This window comes from Danio aesculapii, chromosome 21 (assembly GCF_903798145.1).
Source record: "Danio aesculapii chromosome 21, fDanAes4.1, whole genome shotgun sequence".
Taxonomy (NCBI): Eukaryota; Metazoa; Chordata; class Actinopteri; order Cypriniformes; family Danionidae; genus Danio; species Danio aesculapii.
This window is the reverse complement of record NC_079455.1, coordinates 44,938,743-44,956,871: the sequence shown is the minus strand read 5'-3', so window position 1 is coordinate 44,956,871 and position 18,129 is coordinate 44,938,743. Positions and strand designations below refer to the sequence as shown.

At 36.2% G+C, this 18,129-nt stretch overlaps 1 protein-coding gene across 8 annotated transcripts in view; it reads left to right on the top strand.

The window, feature by feature from the left end:
• LOC130214212 (transcription factor 4-like) overlaps window positions 1–18,129 on the top strand; it is a 317,282-nt gene that overhangs the window by 257,445 nt on the left and 41,708 nt on the right. For 5 of the 8 annotated variants that reach the window (XM_056445770.1, XM_056445771.1, XM_056445766.1 and 2 more), the window contains 5 exons: window positions 5,687–5,792; window positions 6,047–6,180; window positions 8,043–8,178; window positions 11,183–11,253; window positions 11,477–11,555. In XM_056445770.1, coding sequence (XP_056301745.1) covers window positions 5,687–5,792; window positions 6,047–6,180; window positions 8,043–8,178; window positions 11,183–11,253; window positions 11,477–11,555 — 526 coding nt within the window. Of the gene's footprint in view, window positions 1–5,686; window positions 5,793–6,046; window positions 6,181–8,042; window positions 8,179–11,182; window positions 11,266–11,476; window positions 11,556–18,129 lie in introns of all 8 variants that reach the window. The other 3 variants (XM_056445767.1, XM_056445765.1, XM_056445768.1) reach the window with 1 other exon arrangement.

Genomic DNA, 18,129 nt, shown 5'->3' with positions numbered 1-18,129 from the left:
CACTCAAAGTTGTATAAGCACTTAAATTAACAGTGAGTATATTTTCATTTTTGAGTGAACACAAGATAAGATCTTTTGAAGAATGCTGCAAACCTGTAACCATTGACTTCCATAGAATATATATTTTTTAATACTGTCATCATCTACTTTTCTTTCATCTCATTCCAAAACTTTGAGTTTTTTTCTTCTTTTGAACACAAAAGAAGATATTTTGAAGAATGCTGCAAACTTGTAACCATTGACTTCAAAAGAATTTGTTTTCCTAAGGAAGTCAATGATTAAATGTTTTTAGCTTTCTTCAGATATCCTCATTTGTGTTCAACAGAAGAAAGAAACTCTTTTTATAAAAGAAGAAAGAAAGTTTAAAACCACTTAAATAAATAAATATAAATAAATAATAATTAATAAATCAAATAATTTTTGAATGTACCATCCCTTTAAAACCTCCATAGTAGTTGTTTGTCCTATGGAAGTCAATGGTGACAGGTTTCCGCCTTTCTTCAAAAAATCTTCCTTCATGTTCAACAGAAGAAAGAAACTCAAGGTTTTATAACCACCTAAATAAACAATGAGTACATTTCCTTTCTGCGTAAACACAAAGAAGATATTTTGAAGAATGCTGAAAACCTGTAACCATTGACTTCCATAGTATTTGTTTTTCCTATGGTAATCAATGGTGACAGGTTTTCAGTTTTCTTCAAAATATCTTCCTTTGTGTTCAACAGAAGAAAGAAACTCTTATAAAGTTTTATAGTTTTATAACCACTTAAACAGTGAGTACATTTTCATTTTTTGTGAACACAAAAGAAGATATTTTGAAGAATGCTGCAAACCTGTAACCATTGACTTCCATAGTATTTGTTTTCTTGTGGAAGTCGATGGTTTTCAGCTTTCTTCAAGAATCTTTCTTTTTGTTCAACAGAAGAAACTAACCACTTAAATATATAGCGCATACATTTATATTTTTGAGTGAACACAAAAGAAGATATTTTGAAGTATGCTGCAAACCCGTAACCATTGACCTCCATAGTCTTTATTTTTTAAAATTTGTCTTCATTTACTCTCCTTTTTATTAGTTCCAAAGCTTTATGAGTTTCTTCTGTTAAACACAAATGAAGATATTTTGAAGAATGCTAAAAACCTGTAACCATTCACTTCCAGGGTATTTGTTTTTCCTCTGAAAGTCAATGGTTTCAGCTTTCTTCAAAATAAAATTCTTTGTGTTGAACAGAATAAAGAAACTCAGTTTTATAACCACTTAAATAAATAAATAAACAGTGATTACATTTTAATTTTGCGTGAACCAACCCTTTAAATCCTCCATAATGTTTGTTTTTCCTATGAAAGTCAATGGTGACAGATTTTCAACTTTCTTCAAAAAAATCATCCTTTGTGTTCAACAGAAGAAAGAAACTCAGTTTATAACCACTTAAATAAACAGTGAGTATATTTTCATTTTTGTGTGAACACAAAAGAAGATATTTTGAAGAATGCTGCAAACCTGTAACCATTGACTTCCATAGTATTTGTTTTCTTGTGGAAGGTGATGGTTTTCAGCTTTCTTCAAGAATCTTTCTTTTTGTTCAACAGAAGAAACTAACCACTTAAATAAATAGTGCGTACATTTATAACACAAAAGAAGATATTTTGAAGAATGCTGAAAACCTGTAACCACTATGGAAGTCAATGGTTTCAGCTTTCTTTAAAAAAATCTTCCTTTGTGTTCAACAGAATAAAGGAACTCCGTTTTATAACCACTTAAATAAACAAACAGTGATTACATTTAGATTTTGCGTGAACTATCCCTTTAAAGTGTCCATTTACTCTGCATTAAGAACGTTTGAGGCATTAGAGAGATCTAATCTGTGTGTATTCCAGCACACACTGTACTTTCTAATGCACATTTCTGGCGTTTTTTCGCATCTCTGAAGGTCGTTCTGTCCTCACACTGCGTCCGCTGTGTGTTTATCCCATGCTCAGTATTCCCAGCGTTCCTGCCAGTCATTATACAGCGCAGTTTTCCAGACGGGAATGTTCTGCTGTTTGTGTGCTGAAGTCATCACTGATCCGCCACAGCTGCTCCTCGCACATTTGCACTAAATTATGGTGTTGCAACACTTTGGGAACACGGCAAATTGTTCCTGGGAAAGCATCCCTGATCTTGAGAAGAGCAGTTTTACAGGCTGTTTTTAATGCGTGATGAGATGACCCTGCTTGCATTAAAGTGCACATCAAATCAAAACTAAGCATGTTGATTTTGTCAGCTCCAGTGGTGTAAAGTAACAAATAACAAACACTTAAACTACTCTAACTGAGCAGTTTTCCTCAGAGATTGTATTTAACTAAGTAGTTTTGAAGATGTGTACTTTTAATTCCCCTTGAGTACATTTGTAGTGCAGTATCGGTACTTTTACTCCACTACACTCTCAGAAATAAAGGTACACAAGCTGTCACTGGGGTGGTGCCTTTTCAAAAGGTACAAATGTGTACCTCTTAGGTCCATATTAATACCTCAAGGGTACATATTAGTGCCTAAAAAGTACAAAAGTGTCCCTTTTAAAATTTGTAGGTACTAATATATACTTTTGAGGTACCAATATGGACTCTAAGTACAAATGTGTAGCTTTTGAAAAGACACCACCTCAGTGACAGCTCGCTTACCTTTATTTCTGAGAGTGTACTTTCCTTCAACCTGCAGTCACTACTTTATTATTTCCTCTTTATAGGGATTATAAAAATCAGTCCTGTGATTTCTGTTCAATCAAATCACACACAGAAATCACATCATACTGAACTACCTCAAGACATGTGCGCTTTATAATTGCAGAAAACTGTTTGGAAGCATTAAGAGTGTCCAAGATGTCCAAAATCTTTACACGCATTAACCCAGAGAGTGTTTAGATGCAGGTTACTTATGATAAAATGACCTTTAATGGAACCTGGACCTGAAATGGACCTGAAATGGCCTTAAACAGTCAGCAGGCACAAGACGTCGACTTGACATCAGATTGATGTTGTATTAGAGCTGTAATTGGGCCATAAAAGTTAAACACGATAGGGCCCAAACCCGACAAGTACATTCTGATTGACTGCTTGTTTACGCTGTGAGCAGCTGTGATTGCCAGTATTTTACCATTAAAAATACGGTAATACAAACAGTAAAAATAATTTCTCATTTTTACAGTAAACTACCGTATTTCATTCATTTATAGAGGTAATATGTCTGTATTTTGAATTACCAACATCTACACATCTTTTATTACACAGTTAGACACGTTAACACAGCCATATACAGCTGGTGATGAGGAAGTTACATAATGAACCAATGCTCATCATCCACAAGCAGAAAAGTGTATCAGAGTATAGAAGATGCTCAGTGTCATTCACACAGCTACTAAACACCAGTATAGTAACACTCATACAATTAAAGTCATGAAATAAACATCGTTTATCAACATTAGATGTAGTATAAATCTCTAATGTACATCACTGATGGGGAAACAACTAAAAAGATCTGTAGTAATGTCAACAATAAGCATAAATAGTGATGTGCTATGCGGGGAATTCTGGAAAAGTCAATTTACGGTTATTCGCCGTATATATTAAGGAAACATATACTGTTAACCAGGTTACGGATTTTTACTGTAGCATTTTTACAGTTTTTTACCGTTGAAATCACGGCCATTTTATACAGTTTGCAGCTCTTTTGCCTTTTTTCTAGAATGAGTCGTTTATATGTGTTTTAGCATAAAGTATTCATAACAAACCTATAGGCCACTTAGAAGTTGGAACAAAGAAATAAAATAAGTCCTCTTTAACATCGTAACAGCACTCTAAATAGGCCTGGGTGCACACACTTAGCTTGTAAATGGGCCAACACACCAATAAAAATAAGTCTTTCCTAACAAATTAAATTAAAATAAATCATAAATGATGACGGGTGTCTGGCAATAATGAAAGATTAAGGCTCTGCGGGATTTGTTTCACCACTTCTATTCACAATCTGGCCTTAAGGCACTGGTAAAGCTGAATATTAAAATTATAATGCCAACATTAGCCGTATACTTTGACTACATTATGCATTTTTATTTTAATTCATATTTAGAAATCATTTTAAAACCCTTTACTCACTAAGATTAGGCTACGTGTATTTGTGGAGGAACATTATTGAATCCACTGTAAATGGCTTTAGCATGTCCTGCGCTCACTGATGGTGCATCCAGCAGCACTGAACACCCTTTCACTGCTGCTGGCCGAGATGCATACAGTAGTGCTACTGATCTGGCTAATTTAGCAAGTTTTGGGTAGGATTGTTTGTTCATCTTCCACCAGCCAAGAGCATCCATTTCATTTTCCATGACAGCGGTTTAGTGTAGCGAGTGACTTCGTCATCCTCCCTGTCAGCTTGCAGAAATTCATTCCCTTCGACTCCTCCATCATCATTTGTTTCACCTTTGCAGGGATGGGTTTTAATGCTGTAATAAATGATTTGATTACTTTCTCGCGCTAAGCGAAATGCATCATATGACTGTTCATTTACCGCACAAGCCCTAGCCCGGCCCGACCCTGTCTAAATGATAGAAATTAAACCCAAACCCTTCGAGTCCTGTCAGGTTCCTTCGGGTTCAGGAAAAGATCTTCAGCTCTACAATGTACCCCAGTGTTGTGGGGACGTTGCATTTAGTTTGAACCCAATGTTGGGCTGTCATCAATGTCCAACGTCCAACCTAAAATCAACCAAATATCAATGTCTAGTGATGTTGTGTTGACGTTACCACTATCACGTCTATCAAATGTTGGATTTTGGTTGACATACATGACAAATAGATGTCAGTATTTGAAGTCAATATGACGTTGGTTTAAGATGTTGGCCCGACGTTGGATTTTGGTCACTTTCTAACAACCTAAAATCAACCAAATATCAACGTCAATTGACGTCGTTATTGGACATCAAAATAACATCATCCTTAGACGCTGGCTAGACATTGAATTTTGGTCACCTGACTACACGACCGAACCTAATAATAATGACACTGTGTGCCTGCTGGGCAATAACTAAACGCACTACAGAATGTTACGTGTACACACATCCACAAGTTACATGTAAATGCGTCAGCTTTTTACAGCGTCATACTCACTGCCCTCTACTCTTGAGTACTTATGAAAGATCTGCTTTTTACTTGAGTAATATCTACAACGGACACTTTAACTCTACTTGCACCACATTTATAGGCAAGTAATGCTACTTTTAGCGATTTTTCAGTAGCTTTTCCACCATTGGTCAGCTCACGTTGCTAGTTTTGTGGTGAACAGTTCGTCTGTGTACGTCATTAAGACATAAAAATTGGTCTGTCTGAGGTATTGGGCGTGGCTAACATACTTAACCACGCCCCTCCAGCTATCAGTTTAGACAACAGGCAGAAATGATGGGGGGGAAGAGTCTGCAAGGTTGTAATAACTCTCCCCAAACCCTTTAACCCATCTTTCTGAATGAAACCCCTACTTTACTGCATCCAATCAGATCGCAGTAGATAAAAAGAAGCCACGCCCACTGTTTTCTCATTTAATATTCTCCAGAAACTGCATCATGATACATTAAAAAAATGGTTGCAGCTTCATGCGGACTTTAAAATTTGATGTCAAATGCCTGTTGTTGAATGTGTGTGTGTGTTTTTGTGTGTTTCAGGTATACGCACCGTCCGCCAGCACTGCCGATTATAACCGGGACTCACCGGGTTACCCGTCCTCTAAAGCACCGGGCAGCAGCTTTCCCAGTTCCTTCTTTATGCCAGGTAAACCATGAATCTCAAAACACACAGCAACGTCATAAAACATATATACAGTACACTCTCAGAAATAAAGGTACGCGAGCTGTCACTGGGGTGGTACCTTTCAAAAGCTACAATTTTGTACCTAAAAGGTCCATAATAATACCTCAAGGGTACATATTGGTACCTAAAAAGTACCAAAGTGTTCCTGCTAAAGTTCTAGTTCAGCCAGAAGAAAAGCTTGACGTTGTTGTGTTGTTTTTGGTGTGTGTTTTCAGACGGTCATCACAGTACAGACCCATGGAGCTCGTCTGGAAGTATGAACCAGCCCGGATACAACAGCATGCTGGGAAACTCAACACACAGTGCTCAGAGCAGCAGCTACTGCGGCCTGCATCCACACGACAGACTCGTGAGCACTACTGCTTATCTTTAATTAAAGACAACCTATTATGCAAAAATGACTTTTAAAAGGGGTTTAAACACAGTTGTGTGTCAGCAGTGTGTGAATATCTCCAGCCTCTAATGGTGAACATGAATAAATTGTATTTGTTCTCATCACACTTGATCAAAACAGTCACTTCGATTGACATTCTCCCTCTGTACGTGTCATCAGAGGGGGAAAGCCCCGCCCACTTGTGACCATCTCTCCCTCATTAGCATAGGACATGGATGTCCATACTCGGTCCTGGAGGGCCGGTGTCCTGCATATTTTAGCTCCAACCCTAATCAAACACACCTGAAGCAGCTAATCCAGCTCTTACTAGATGTACTAGAAAGTTCCAGGCAGGTGTGCTGAAGCAAGCTAGAGCTAAACTCAGCAGGACACCGGCCCTCCAGGACTGAGTTTGGACACCCCTGCCACCATGCTGATGCAGGCATTTGTAGCTCCGCCCTCTTTTAAAAACAGCACAATCTCATTTGCATTTAAAGCAAGTCTAATTTAAAGTAAATTCCAAAGTTTAACTTCATATTTTTAGTCAGTTTGAGTGATGTACATTGAGATAACTAGAAAAGTCCCAACACAAATCCATTAGGTTAACTTAACATATTGAAGTGGATTGAACATGAAACAGTTAAAGGTGCAGTGTGTAAGTTTGGTGGTTGAACTAGGGATTGCACTCCTGATCAAAACAAATGCAAGCGCATGTTGCCAGATTGAGGACCAACAGGAGCAAGTTTGACGATCAAGCCTAAAGGCTGATTGAAGTTGTGTTGTGTATAAAAGCAATGGCATGTGATAGAAGGAATATTTTCCATATTAAAAGGATTTTCGTTGTAACCAACAGCTGAAATTAATATATTTTAGAAACGGCTTGTATTTCTCACAGCTGAACAACAGGATAAATGATCCGCTCAGGTACAGCTCATGTGCTTTATTCAGTGTTAAATGCTAATAATGCGAGTCTGAATGCCATTTTACATCACATTTATTGCCATACTACTGAAAGCAGCAGCAGATAGTTCAGCTCAGATCTGGACAATAAAATAAACCGTCTGAAATTGAACTTTAGAACTGAGATACAGTGCAAACCAACACATATCAGTGATATAGCATCTACATTTAATCATGTTAAAGAGGTTTATTATGTATTAATTAGATTATAAACCTTACCATTGTGCTGGAGTGCAGTGAGTGCACTATTCTGTGCTTCTGAATGGCTTTATTTACATTTCTGTCATGTTTCGTCTGGTGCAAACAGCCAAATTGTTCATCACTGGGTATCATCACGTAGCGTGTTGCTAGGACACCGGATTACAATGTAACCTGCTCACCTAATGTTTACACTCATTATATTTATATTATTTGCTAATTACCAACCTCCTCATGTGGAACTCTGAATCTGCGTCTCATTTCAGAGTCTGCTACTGTCCACCAGAGGTCACATTTCAGTCACAGACGCATGCTTTGAGAGCCTTCATGACTGAATGAATGAAATACGCTGTTTTCCACCATCTGGCAACCCAGGGTGCTGGAATATAATTGGCTAAACTGGTATTGGGCGGGTTTAATGACCAAAACAAAGACAGCCGTTCCGGCATGTGACGCACATGTTCAAAGCAGAATATCTGACTTCAGCATTGTTTTACAGATAAACAAGAATGTTCACTGAGCATGTTTCTGAATATCTATTATCGAGTTTTTAAGCTTTAGATGAGTCAAAATACATACAGCACCTTTAAATTATCTCAAAAACGTTGTTTAAACATGCAGCAAAATTTTTTTTTTTGATTATTCAAATTCAGTAAGCGTGTGTTTTGTGTGTTTTTCAGAGTTATCCGTCACACTCGTCGGCAGAAATCAACCCCAGTCTTCCTCCCATGTCCAGTTTCCATCGCAGCGGCGGCTCCAGTCACTACAGCACAGCGTCCTGCTCCGCGACCACCAACGGCACAGACGGCACCATGGGTCAGCTGAACACCTTTATGCTTTATTATTTACACGTTATTATTCACTCGCTCCTGATGAAAACTAACGCAGCGTTGAAGTGTTAGCGGATATAATGCAGTGTTGTGATGGGAAGGAGCTAAGGGAGCTGCAGGAGATCAGGTTAGGCTGCTCAACAACATTAATGGCATACAGTTGAAGTCAAAATTACTATTATTTTTTATTCTTCTTCAATTATTTCTCAAATGCTGTTTAACAGATTCAGGAAATTTTCACAGTATGTCTGATAATATTTTTTCTTCTGGAAAAAGTTTTATTTGTTTAATTTCGGCTAGAATAAAAGCAGTTTTTAATTGTTTTAAAGCCATTTTAAGGTCAATATTATTATCCCCATCCACTGAATTGGCTCTATCACCGTCTCTCCACTCCACCTATAGCTGGTGTGTGGTGAAGCACTGGCGCTGTTGTCCTAAGGCTGCCGTAGCATCATCCAAGTGGAGCCGCATGCACACTGGTGGTGGTGTAGAGAGACCCTCCTCATGATTGTGAAGCTCTTTGGGTGTATGGACATACACAATCAATTAACTATATAAATACACATTACATAACATTATGTTTAGAAATGCGTTGAAAAAAATCTTTCCATTAAACAGAAATTGCTGAATATTTATGTTTTAAATTTATTTATACACAAATATATTTTAGCATATTTATTAAAATCTTGTGTTGTGTCATTGTACTGTGAATGTTCTGATCAATAAGAGTTGATTATTGACAAATATGTCATATAAAAATGGATTTTATTAGTTTTTTGTCCTAAAAATCCTATCTGATTAAACCATGTATTTATTCATGCATTCATTCATTCATTCATTCATTCTTTCTTTCATATGAAGAAATATGATTTTCTTTTTATAAACATGATTTCTCGTGGCGTTCTGCGGTACGTTTCTGAAACAACGATCATTCTGAACTATCATTACTTACTATCTGAACTAGTAAGATGTAGTGACGAGTGTTTCCCAAAACCCGTAGTTTCTCTGTCGCAGATCCATCGTTTGAACCATGTTAGTTATAACTAGGGCCAGAGGGAATCTGTGGACGTTTTTGGCTATTTCTGTGCAGAATTTTGTTAAAAATCGGCAGATTTATGCGGAATTATTACTAAAACCTTAATATATGGAATAAAAAATAATAAATTTTTAACTTTTATCGAACGTTTAAAATGCAAATCCTATTAGATTCACTTTATTTGGTAAACAAAGCAAGTCTCTCATATAATATCTCTAGTAAAAGACAGAAAATATGACTGTACAAACTGTATCGTAAATAAATTTTATCAACATTTTTCATATTAGTCAATAATATTACAGAAATTAATTTAAAAACTGAATAAATATGAATTTACACATATTTACACAAGTAAATAAACAGAATCAATGATGGGCTAAAAATCTGTGGAAATCTGCGCGCGCAGAGTCCATATGGGCCTAGTTATAATGTGAAAGGCCCAGAATGATGCTCTAAACAGGGTGGAGGAACAACTTCTTTAGAACAGAACCCAATTATTTCTTAAAATATATTATTTTACACACACACACGCTTTCCATATTGATTGAAATAAATGTAAACGGCACATATAGAGTCTGTGTTTCCTCTACAAATATTATAGAGAATAATACATATCCTATTCTAAAACAAATCACTACAAAAGCTAACACGTATTCTAATCTCATATATAAATCATATAAATAAATAAATAAATAATGAGGCGATTTATTAAAAAATGAAATTTAAAATTTATTATTTATTAGGAAATCATACTTTAATAATAATAATATTAATGATGATGATGATTACTAATATTATTATTATTATTATTATTATTATTATTATTACTATTACTATTATTATTACTATTATTATTATTATTATTATTATTATTATTATTATTATTATTACTATTACTATTATTATTACTATTATTATTATTATTATTACTATTACTATTATTATTATTATTATTATTATTATTATTATTATTATTATTATTATTATTATTACTATTATTATTATTATTATTATTACTATTACTATTATTATTATTATTACTATTACTATTATTATTATTATTATTATTACTATTATTATTATTATTATTATTATTATTATTATTATTATTAATATTACTATTATTATTGTTATTATTATTGCTATTATTATTGTTGTTATTATTATTACTATTATTATTATTATTATTATTATTATTATTGTTGTTATTATTATTATTAATATTATTATTATTAAGATATTGTTTATTTATTATTTATTATTTTTTTAAGTCTACTTTTACAATTTGACACATGCAAACCACTGTAGAAATGTTCTAACCAGCAGGCCCGTGTCATACACAGTACAGATACTTAATAAATAACCTGCTATAAATTAAAAGCATTAGCGTATGCTGTGTTTTCTGATTTCACATCTTTGGAGACGTAACATAACGTCACCTATAGCTTTCCTCATGAGCCACGGCAGTGTTCAAAATGACATCAGTGTTTCCAAAGTGCACTGTGAAGGGAGCGCAATTGTAAACGTGAAGATCGCTAAAACTGAACTGTATAAATACTTTAAAAGCAAATTACACCTAAGAGAGATGATCTTAATGCTTTATTATATCATATTATATGTTAGAACGTTCTAAATGAATAGGGCATAGGGGGGATAAGTGGAAATAGAACACAGCCAGGAACTATGTTTCTAACTCCAGCTCCATAGGTGTAGTTGAATGCATTCAAGTTTCTAACGCAGTTTGCGAATGTTTGTTGGAACAACGGATTCGGGAAGCGCCAAATAAACGAACTATGTTTACTACGAACTTGCAACCTTAGTTGGGTAACGATGGTTGTCAGAAACGCACCCCTGATCAACAAGTACTAGCTGCAGTGTTTCGTTTGTTTTCTCTTTGACAGTACAGGAGTGTGTGAATCTCTCATTCGTGTGTGTTTTCTGTGTGTGTTTTTAGCAAATCGATCGTCGAGTGCAGCCGGAAGCAGCTCTCAGACTGGAGACGCTTTAGGAAAGGCTTTGGCTTCAGTGAGTCTGCAGGTCTCATCATGAACACACACTGAAACACAGCACAACACTTTCTGACTGAACAACTGCACTGACAGACACGACAGGCAGTGAATGTTCGGAGTATCTGGTCTGCACACGAGTAGAGGAGAAGAGGAGAAACGGATTGCATTTTCAGATTATCATTTTTATTTTGAATGCATCATGCGCATTAACGTCTCATTTTCCGGTGTGTTTGTTGTAGATTTATTCCCCCGATCACACCAATAACAGCTTCTCGTCCAACCCGTCCACTCCTGTGGGATCCCCGCCCGCACTCACAGGTAACTCACTGTGTGCGTGTGTGCGTGCGTGCATGTGTATGCGTGAGCGAGTGTTTGATTTGTTAAATATGTGTTTCAATGCATTGTGTGTGTGCGTGTGTGTGTGTGTGTGTGTGTGTGTGTGTGTGTTTATTCTCTGTGGATTTATAAACACACACAGCTGTTTGCTCTGATGTCAGTCACCTGATTATTACATTCCACTTTCTGCTTGACTGTTAATATGATGATGATTATTATTATTATTGGCGGCATGGTGGCTCAGTGGTTAGTTCTGTGGCCTTATAGCAAGAAGGTCGCTGGTTCGAGTCCCGGCTGTGTCAGTTGGCGTTTCTGTGCGGAGTTGGCATGTTCTTCCCGTGTTGGCGTGGGTTTCCTCCGGGTGCTCCAGTTTCCCCCACAGTCCAAACACATGCGCTATAGGGGAATTAAGTAAATTGAGTGTGTGTGTGAATGAGTGTGTATGGGTGTTTCCCAGTACTGGGTTGCAGCTGAAAGGGCATCCGCTGTGTAAAACATATGCTGGAATAGTTGGCAGTTCATTCCGCTGTGGCGACCCCAGAAGGAAAATGAATGAATGAATTAATTACTATTATTTACAAAGAGTGCTGTATATCAAACAGTGCTTTAATAGTTGTTTTAGTTATAAACTATACATAATATAACTAAAAATAATTATAATAACCGCTAAAGTAATAACTAAAACATAATTAAAATGAATAAAAATTCAGTAAAAATGAAAAAGCTCACGAGAAATTGATCTAGATGAAAAAACTAAATCAAGATAGCATAAAAATAAAGATATCAAATAAATGCTAATAAAAATAACATTAAAAATTAAATAACTGAATACAAATAAAATAAAAATAGCTTAAAATAAAAACAGCTTAAAATAAAAATATCAAATAAATGCTAATAAAAATAACATTAAAAATTAAAATAACAAAATATAAATAACATTAAAAATAAAAATCACTAAATAAAACTAAGATAAAAATAAAAGATTCAATAAATGTTAATAAAAATAAGAAAAAAATTAAATAAAAATAACAAAAAATAACCTAAAAATAAAAAATATCACATAGAAGCCATTTCGAACTATTAGTAAAGCTAAATATTATGATGAACTGAATTAAAAATGAAAATGAAATCACATATTTAATATTTAATATGAAAGAATCGTTAAAGCTATAAATTAAACATGAATAAAAAAACAAATAAACTGTAAAATGTAACCCTCCCAAACATAAATAAGTTAACTATACAATAAAACAAATAAATACAAGTTAATCATTCAACAAAATTATATATAAAACTTCTTATTTAAATAAAAAATAATTAAATTTAATCCAATTAAACACAAAAAGGAAAACTACAAATGAAATTGGAAAATGTAGAAGTGTTTAAACTAATGAATAAAAATGTTATTAGCGTAGTGTTACTAAAATAATTATGATTTAATTCAAGTTTAAATATTTAACATTTTTATTCATATTTTAATTTATACAGTATTTAAAATACCACATGATGCACAAACTGGTGCATGTTATTAAATTACAATCAATCAAAATATATACACTCACCGGCCACTTTAGGTACACCTCTCCAACTGCTCATAAATGCAAATGTCTAATCAGCCAATCACATGGCAGCAGCTCAATGCATTTAGGCATGTAGACATGGTCAAGACGATCTGCTGCAGTTCAAAGCGAGCATCAGAATGGAGAAGAAAGGGGATTTAAGTGACTTTGATCGTGGCATGGTTGTTGCTGCCAGATGGTCTGGTCTGAGTATTTCAGAAACTGCTGATCTACTGGGATTTTCACACACAACCATCTCTAGGGTTTACAGAGAATGGTCTGACAAAGAGGAAATATCCAGTGAGCGGCAGTTCTGTGGGCGCAAATGCCTTGTTGATGCCAGAGGTCAGAGGAGAATGGCCAGACTGGTTCCAGCTGATAGAAAGGCAACAGTAACTCAAATAAGCACTCGTTACAACCGTGGTCTGCAGAAGAGCATCTCTGAACACACAACAGGTCCAACCTTGAGGCGGATGGGCTACAGCAGCAGAAGACCACACCGGGTGCCGCTCCTGTCAGCTAAGAACAGGAAACTGAGGCTACAATTCACACAGGCTTACCAAAACTGGACAATAGAAGATTGGAGAAACGTTGCCTGGTCTGATGAGTCTCCATTTCTGCTGCCACATTCAGATGCTCGGGGCAGAATTTGGCCTCAACAACATGAAAGCATGGATCCATCCTGCCTTGTATCAGCGGTTCAGGCTGGTGGTGGTGGTGTAATGGTGTGGGGGAGATTTTCATGGCACACTTTGGGTTCATTAGTACCAATTGAGCATGGTGTCAACACCACAGCCTACCTGAGTATTGCTGCTGACCATGTCCATCCCTTTATGACCACAGTGTCTCCATCTTCTGATGGCTACTTCCAGCAGGATAACACACCATGTCAGAAAGCGTGAATCATCTCAGACTGGTGTCTTGAACATGACAATGAGTTCACTGTACTCAAATGGCCTCCACAGTCACCAGAGCTCAATCCAATAGAGCACTATTGGGATGTGGTGGGACGGCAGATTGGCATCATAGATGTGCAGCCGACAAATCTGCAGCAACTGTGTGATGCTATCCAATATTAATACTGGAATATTTCCAGTAGCTTGTTGCCATGAAGGATTAAGGCAGTTCTGAAGGCTAAAGGGGGTCCAACCCGGTACTAATAAGGTGTACCTAATAAAGTGGCCAGTGAGTGTATATTTGTATTCTGCATTTTTCATATTCATCAGTTTCGCCAAAACTCTCTTTATTTTCAAGCCTGATTATTGAGTCATTATTCGAGTTGCCATGGAAACGACCGCCGCCTAATTGGTATCTTTCAGAGTGCCAAAGTTATTAGACCGACAACCATTAAATGCGCAACTGCAAATTAATATTTAAACTTAAACATGCGAGGGAAGTTTAAGTAACTAATTTAATAATTTTCTCAGTGGCAGCGGCGCGGATTCACGCAAAATTTATTTGCACATGAATGTGGCTGTAATTATGTGCTAATTAGCATTTGGAAATGAGGTTTAATAATACGGAGCAGCGTCTGAAATGCATGTTTCGATAAAGAAGTGCAATTTGAAAAAACACAACATAATTAGCTGTGATATATACGTAATGAGCCAACGGCGCAGACGCAAACAGGTGAAGGTCAGAGAGGATGAATAAACGAGTGCGCCGTTCATCGCTAATTACCGGTGTGAGGGAGAGAATGAGGAGGGAAGAATAACCAGTTTGTGATTAGCATCAGGGTCGTCACCTATCAAAGGCAGGGGTCAGTCCCCACCAGCTGATCGTCTGCTGAAAAACACACACAAAAGAACAGAGAAACGGACGGATGAATTAATCTGCTGGAGTAAATGACGGATAATTGGCTTGGTTTGAGTGTCGGATCAATAGAAAAACACAGATTGAGACTTTCATGGTCTTGTTTTCCAGTCAATATCTTTAAACAGCAGGTTATATGGTAATATGAGTCTTCAAATGGTCCCTACAGCAGATTTAAATGCATCTAAAGTAAAAAAACACTGTAATTTTCTCAGAATATGTGTTTAATATTAGAATCAATCTGAAATTGATTCAGTTCATTTCAATCAACCTTGGGGCTTCGGATCTGTAAGCCCCTCCCCTTTTCATAACCAGCTCTGCTCTGATTGGTCAGGGCTAGGTCAGGTCTGATTTTATTGGTCATTCTGTATCAGAAAGGAAATTGGAATGTTTGTTTGTTGCTGGAGGCGGGATTATGCAAATGAGTTCCTTTGATCATGTTGACGTAGATATACAGAATATAAGGATTCATTCTGCTAGAGTAAATGATGGATAATTGGCTTGGTTTGAGTGTTTGATCAATAGAAAAACACAGATTGAGACTTTCATGGTCTCGTTTTCCAGTCAATATCTTTAAACAGCAGGTTATATGGTAATATGAGTCTTCAAATGGTCCCTACAGCAGATTTAAATGCATCTAAAGTCAAAAAACACTGTAATTTTCTCAGAATATGTGTTTAATATTAGAATCAATCTGAAATTGATTCAGTTCATTTCAATCAACCTTGGGGCTTCGGATCTGTAAGCCCCTCCTCTTTCCATAACCAACTCTGCTCTTATTGGTCAGGTCTGGGTCAGGTCTGATTTTATTGGTCATTCTGTATCAGAAAGGAAATTGGAATGTTTGTATGTTTTTGGAGGCGGGATTATGCAAATGAGTTCCTTTGATCATGTTGACGTAGATATACAGAATATAAGGATTCATTCTGCTAGAGTAATTGATGGATAATTGGCTTGGTTTGAGTGTTGGATCAATAGAAAAACACAGATTGAGACTTTCATGGTCTCGTTTTCCAGTCAATATCTTTAAACAGCAGGTTATATGGTAATATGAGTCTTCAAATGGTCCCTACAGCAGATTTAAATCCATCTAAAGTCAAAAAACACTGTAATTTTCTCAGAATATGTGTTTAATATTAGAATCAATCTGAAATTGATTCAGTTCATTTCAATCAACCTTGGGGCTTCGGATCTGTAAGCCCCTCCTCTTTCCATAACCAACTCTGCTCTGATTGGTCAGGTCTGGGTCAGGTCTGATTTTATTGGTCATTCTGTATCAGAAAGGAAATTGGAATGTTTGTATGTTTTTGGAGGCGGGATTATGCAAATGAGTTCCTTTGATCATGTTGACGTAGATATACAGAATATAAGGATTCATTCTGCTAGAGTAAATGATGGATAATTGGCTTGGTTTGAGTGTCGGATCAATAGAAAAACACAGATTGAGACTTTCATGGTCTCTTTTTCCAGTCAATATCTTTAAACAGCAGGTTATATGGTAATATGAGTCTTCAAATGGTCCCTACAGCACATTTAAATGCATCTAAAGTCAAATAACACTGTCATTTACTCAGAATATGTGTTTAATATTAGAATCAATCTGAAATTGATTCAGTTCTTTTCAATCAACCTTGGGGCTTCGGATTTGTGAGCCCTCCCCTTTCCATAACCAACTCTGCTCTGATTGGTCAGGTCTAGGTCGGGTCTGATTTTATTGGTCATTCTGTATCAGAAAGGAAATTGGAATGTTTGTATGTTTCTGGAGGCGGGATTATGCAAATGAGTTCCTTTGATCATGTTGACGTAGATATACAGAATATAAGGATTCATTCTGCTGGAGTAAATGACGGATAATTGGCTTGGTTTGAGTGTCAGATCAATAGAAAAACAGAGATTTAGACTTTCATGGTCTCGTTTTCCAGTCAATATCTTTAAACAGCAGGTTATATGGTAATATGCGTCTTCAAATGGTCCCTACAGCACATTTAAATCCATCTAAAGTCAAAAAGCACTGTAATTTTCTTATAAAATGTGTTTAAAATTAGAATCAACCTGAAATTACTTTGATTCAGTTCATTTCAATCAACCTTGGGGCTTCGGGTCTGTAAGCCCCTCCCCTTTCCATAACCAACTCTGCTCTGATTGGTCAGGTCTAGGTCAGGTCTGATTTTATTGGTCATTCTGTATCAGAAAGGAAATTGAAATGTTTGTGTGTTGCTGGAGGCGGGATTATGCAAATGAGCTCCTTTGATCATGTTGACGTAGATATACAGAATATAAGGATTCATTCTGCTAGAGTAAATGACAGATAATTGGCTTGGTTTGAGTGTTGGATCAATAGAAAAACACAGATTGAGACTTTCATGGTCTCGTTTTCCAGTCAATATCTTTAAACAGCAGGTTATATGGTAATATGCGTCTTCAAATGGTCCCTACAGCAGATTTAAATCCATCTAAAGTCAAAAAACACTGCCATTTTCTCAGAATATGTGTTTAATATTAGAATCAATCTGAAATTGATTCAGTTCATTTCAATCAACCTTGGGGCTTCGGATCTGTAAGCCCCTCCTCTTTCCATAACCAACTCTGCTCTGATTGGTCAGGTCTGGGTCAGGTCTGATTTTATTGGTCATTCTGTATCAGAAAGGAAATTGGAATGTTTGTGTGTTGCTGGAGGCGGGATTATGCAAATGAGCTCCTTTGGTCATGTTGACGTAGATATACAGAATATAAGGATTCATTCTGCTGGAGTAAATGATGGATAATTGGCTTGGTTTGAGTGTTGGATCAATAGAAAAACACAGATTGAGACTTTCATGGTCTCGTTTTCCAGTCAATATCTTTAAACAGCAGGTTATATGGTAATATGCGTCTTCAAATGGTCCCTACAGCAGATTTAAATCCATCTAAAGTCAAAAAACACTGCCATTTTCTCAGAATATGTGTTTAATATTAGAATCAATCTGAAATTGATTCAGTTCATTTCAATCAACCTTGGGGCTTCGGATCTGTAAGCCCCTCCTCTTTCCATAACCAACTCTGCTCTGATTGGTCAGGTCTGGGTCAGGTCTGATTTTATTGGTCATTCTGTATCAGAAAGGAAATTGGAATGTTTGTGTGTTGCTGGAGGCGGGATTATGCAAATGAGCTCCTTTGGTCATGTTGACGTAGATATACAGAATATA